This window comes from Porites lutea, chromosome 10 (assembly GCF_958299795.1).
Source record: "Porites lutea chromosome 10, jaPorLute2.1, whole genome shotgun sequence".
In the NCBI taxonomy this organism is placed as follows: Eukaryota; Metazoa; Cnidaria; class Anthozoa; order Scleractinia; family Poritidae; genus Porites; species Porites lutea.
This window is the reverse complement of record NC_133210.1, coordinates 1398904-1403729: the sequence shown is the minus strand read 5'-3', so window position 1 is coordinate 1403729 and position 4826 is coordinate 1398904. Positions and strand designations below refer to the sequence as shown.

The following is a 4826-nucleotide window of genomic DNA, read 5'->3' as shown; positions in this document are numbered from 1 at the left end:
TGTCCATGGGTGTTTTGCCATCGTTGTTCACAAAATCATGATGAGCGCCTCCATCCAACAAAATCTGCAACATGTCAGTGAAATGTTGAGTGTCGTTGTGCCTGGGCATAAAAGTGACTGCCATGTGCAATAGAGTATTTCCATTTTGATCGACGGTGTTTACGTCGCACCCTGCCTCCAAAAGAAACTTCACTTCATCTGTGTGATTTTCACCCATGCCATGCGACCTTACATATTTTCGTAACAGTGAATTACCATGAGTATAACTAGTAGCATAGCCACAGAACCCATGACATTTAAGGGTTAAGCCATGAATACTCTTCACGAACTCAGACATACTCAACAACTCTTCACTATCTTTAAATTTGCTTACAATTGTAATTAGATCTGGCAAAGACTCATACAAAAGCTTGTGATCAAGATCTTTAAACTCTGGCATGTGTAGGACGTTTGTGTAATCGTGAATTAATTGATCAAGCAATTGAAGGAAAATCATTTCTTTAGGCAGATCATTTACCCTTTCGTGTAACGTGTAAATTAAGGCATTTAAAACAGCAATTATGTCTGACTGATTATGGTTTTTCGCAATATTAAAGGCGCGTTGTAAAACCCTAGGTAAGTGGCGAAATCATCGTTCTCGAAATAAAAAGGAACACATTCGGTAATTGGAAGTGTCAGTTCTACATTGTCTGCTCCAAGGATTCTTTCTCTAATAATGAGGCTTTCCATGAGTTGAGCATTCATATCACCTTCAATCTCAGCGAGTTCCTCGACTGTTTGACTCTCTTTCCTGAACTGATAGGCTTCAACAGGCTCCAGCACAGGCCTTTTTGGCAACAGATTTGAAGGATCAGCGAGTCTCTCGGCCATGCCACGCTTGATGTACTCGAATCCTTTCTCAACATCCTGGTCACTATTCATCTCCTGGCGACCAACAGTATAAGTTAGAATTGAAGCCCCAAGAAGCTCCAGAGCATCGCATCTCTGCTCTTTGGTTATTTCAGGTTGCCGGATTAAAAATTCTACCACATCTACACTGCGGCTATTACACGCCGTAAGAAGAGGTGTCAATCCTGAGGTGTTACTTTGATGGGAGGCACCAGCAATCAGAAGAGTATTCACAATTTGGGCGGGTGATGGTTCATCAGTTGAGGCAGCATAGTGAAGCGCTGTATCTCCATTTTCGTCTTGAGCATCCACATCAGCTCCCTGTTCAATGAGAAATTTTACTTTGTCTAAATAACCGTTCCAACTAGCAAGCATCAGCGGGGTGGCTTGTTCAAGGTTTCTTGCGTTAATATCAGCTCCATTTTGAATGAGAAAACGCAAAATGTCAAGCGCAAAGTCCGAAGCCGAGGTTATAGCATATAAAAGAGCGGTAAAGTCATCAACGTCTTTTAGATGCATGTCAGCACCGCGTCTCATGAGATATCTTACTACATCCATGTTCGAGTCGTCATCACAAGCCATCATCAACGGGGTCACATCCCTCAAATTCACTGCATTGACATCAGCGCCGTTTTCGACCAAGCAGATCACGACTTCATACATGGAGCTTACAGCGGCTAAGTGAAGCGCGGTGAAACCATAGTCGTCTTTCAGGTTGACGTCAGCGCCTTGATTGAGAAGAAACCTCACTGCTCCAAGCTGTTGCTTCTCAACTGCAACCATTAAAGGCGTGGAACCAAATCCAAGTGTGGCTGCATTTATCTGACTTATATCCGCTGCTTTTTCAATTAGTGTTCTTAAACATCTTATGTGTCCAAATCCAGCAGCTAGGGGCAACGAAGAACAGCATCTCCGAGGAAAGCGATCACAGAACTCACCCATTTCTTGTAAAAATCAGCGATTGAAGAAACCACGTGCACGTTTCCTGACTTTATTTTCATTTAAAAAAGTGAGCTGTTCAAGTGGAGTTAATTTATACAATTGAAAGCATCAAAAGTACATTTGGGAATGTATATGCGAAAAGGTGCCAATGATTGTATTTGTGATGTGCTGAAGAACTATGTAAGTAAGAGATAAAGCCCGAGAACGGAGGTATTAATTCATATACATGTGTAGGGATTAACACCGACGTTCGAGGTATTTATCAAACTTATTTCATGATATTATTCCTGATAGATCTTTATAAAATGGAAAACACATGTGTCTGTCTTAATATTACAAAAACTAAATCGTATTTTCGGTCCCTGTTTTTCCATGATTCAATAATTAAGACCTTTTGTTCAAGAGAACAAAGTACTAGTCAAGTGCACGCTCACACCTTCCGGCTTAAAATAAAACAATGAAAGTTGCAAAATTGTGGGATATTGACAAGGTTTTGAGAAACGTTTTGTGGCGTCCTCAAGGGAGTTTGTTTTGTATTTTTTGGTTTCTTTGTTAGGTTTTTGAAAATTTTATCAGCGTGTTTGATTATTCAGTAGGTCGGTCCATGCTTTCACGTTATCATGGAGCTCACCGACAGCGAAGAGGAGCTTTTTCTGACAGAAAATTTTTTTCGCAAGAAGTAATGGAACCTAATTTTAGCATGGGAAGGACAGACAGATCCACAGAAAACTTCAGCAGACCGTAGAATGATTGCTATCGTCGACGATGAAGAAAGGCATCTCGAATACCGCAAATGATACACGAATCTTGAACATATGGTGGGCAGTCCGTATCTGGTTTGAGTCAGCGGAGGAACGGGCTTAGCACGGTGGTTGGTGTGCCTGTGTCACTTGCTCTTAGGTGTGTTTTTCAATACTGATCTCTAAATCTTAGCTCGTACCACTCAGTCAATCCCCCATACCCAGGAGTAGAATGTTGTTATACTCTATGCTGGGACAAAGATTCCTAATTGTTATACTCTTTCCCAGGGGGAAGTTAATATGTTCAGATGTCATGTCAGTAATCGCACCAGACCCTGTTATCCCCGAAGGGGGATGGGGGAGGGGGCGTACCCCTAACAGATCTTGCTGCTGGTGTGCCACACCCGATTCTCTTGATCGATCCTGACCCTATTTCGGACCAAAGCATACCGTTTTCTAGAATTGTTTTCAGACCTGGATTCCTCCAACCCTTTATCTTGTTCAGGTGAAGTAAAAGTCGGTTTAAGCATTCTTAACTATGAGTAACATTCGACACGGGACGTTGTCACTACCGACATTTATTGCGTGCCGAACTCTGAGAAGGGGATTTGGGTTTTTAATTCAATCATCATCGTTTCTTGTATCGGTTCATTGAAAAAACCGGCTACGTATTTTTACCATTTAATCTACAACAAAAAGCAAGGCACGATTCCGTAAGTAAAAATTTCATTTTTTCAGGACTGTAATTACATTTAAAGAAGTTTCAGTAAAGGCGAACGAGATTAAAATCCCTCATTGCCTGAACAATAATTCACAGCAGGGGCCGCAGTAATACGGCTCCTGTTCACAATCAGTTAATGTTTCCTTACGGCTATGCTAAACAGTATTTTTTACCAAATTTTAAACTTAAAACAGTAAACTGATCATTACGACAGGAGAGAGTGAGAGAAAAAATAAAGAAAGAACAAAAATAAAGTGGTGAATTTTACTGGCCCGATATTTCGGTTTCCAACACAAACCTTCAACGGGGGCTATAAAAGAAACATGAACACAGACAAAATATGAACGTTGCATAATAGCAGACAGAAAATGATAGGCTACTAAAAAACAAATGTCACTAATTAAGTTCATCACGTTTATTTTTTACCATGAGGTTCTAAAGTCATAGCTTTGTTAATGGTTAAGGGTTAATGAGGTGAGCCTCTCGTGCCTTTCTGACAGAGTCACTGTTGCTACGGATTAGTATTTTTTATACTATTTTCTTTTTTTTCTCCTGGCGTTAAGCTCCATGCAATCCACTTTCTGGTAGCCTGCGTGGCAGACGCAAAAAGGGGAGGGAGAGGGGGAGGGAGAAAAGCACGAAAGAGGGGAAAGGGAAGGGAGCCCCTCTCTCCCCTACCCCCCTCCCTTTTTCCCGTTTTCCCTATCCCCTACCCCTCTTGACGCCTGCTACGCAGGCTACTTTCTGGGCGCGGAAATTGTTGCTGATCGACCAGAAAAGCGCTTTAAACTATTTTTGAATTAGTATCAAAGCAGAGAAATCAAATGATTATGAAACTGTTTATGTGATAGGTGCCCTGTCGGGAAATCTTCCCTTCTCCTTGACAACCATGTCTGCGCCTGGAGCGATTACTGCGCGGTACTTTCCACGAGAGAGCACGCGAGGCTACCTTGAAAGGCGAGGAAGGCTCGCGATCAACACGCGAGGTTTGGAAAGTATGAAATCTCTCCTTGTTGGCAAGTAGAGAAACCTTTCTCTCAAGGGTCAAACGGGATATTACATATTTCCTTCCTGTTAAATTGAACACTGGGAGTATTTATCCCAAGTATTTCCGGTCACATATGGCCTGCGGTTGCAGACACTCTATCTACCGTCACCGCCTGGATAGACCATACAGTGGTTTTGACGATGCGTGGACAGGCTAGTCAAATAGGATATAATTCTAATAGTATAAACTAGAAAGATCTTGATAGAACACTTTTTGATATCTTATCTTATAACTGTTTTAATGCGCTTTCTTCACAAAGGTGTTTGCAAAGTCAATCGTTTTTTGATATTTTCTTGCCTTGAGGCGAGAGATTTGCCGCGGAAATGACTGTTTATTCAATTTTGTGATTAAAATAAAACAAGTACTCGGCTGGCAACAGACAGTTTTTTTAATCATCCTGCTGTGAGTGCTATAAAGTGGCCGTTTGTTCGGTTTCGGTGCCTGAGGACTGAATTCATTAAATGTTTTACAGATTCTGATCAAAGCT

General features: G+C 41.5%; 1 protein-coding gene across 1 annotated transcript; it reads right to left on the bottom strand.

The window, feature by feature from the left end:
* Positions 1-383: 383 nt before the first annotated feature.
* On the bottom strand, positions 384-1858 carry LOC140950598 (uncharacterized). Its single transcript, XM_073399836.1, has one exon. It carries the CDS (start codon positions 1828-1830, stop codon positions 559-561), a length of 1272 nt encoding a protein of 423 aa, XP_073255937.1. The 5' UTR covers positions 1831-1858; the 3' UTR covers positions 384-558.
* Positions 1859-4826: the final 2968 nt, after the last annotated feature.

What these genes read in the sequence shown, in the direction of transcription:
- LOC140950598 (XM_073399836.1), bottom strand. Translation starts at nt 1,830, where the DNA reads ATGGGTGAGTTCTGTGATCGCTTTCCTCGGAGATGCTGTTCTTCGTTG.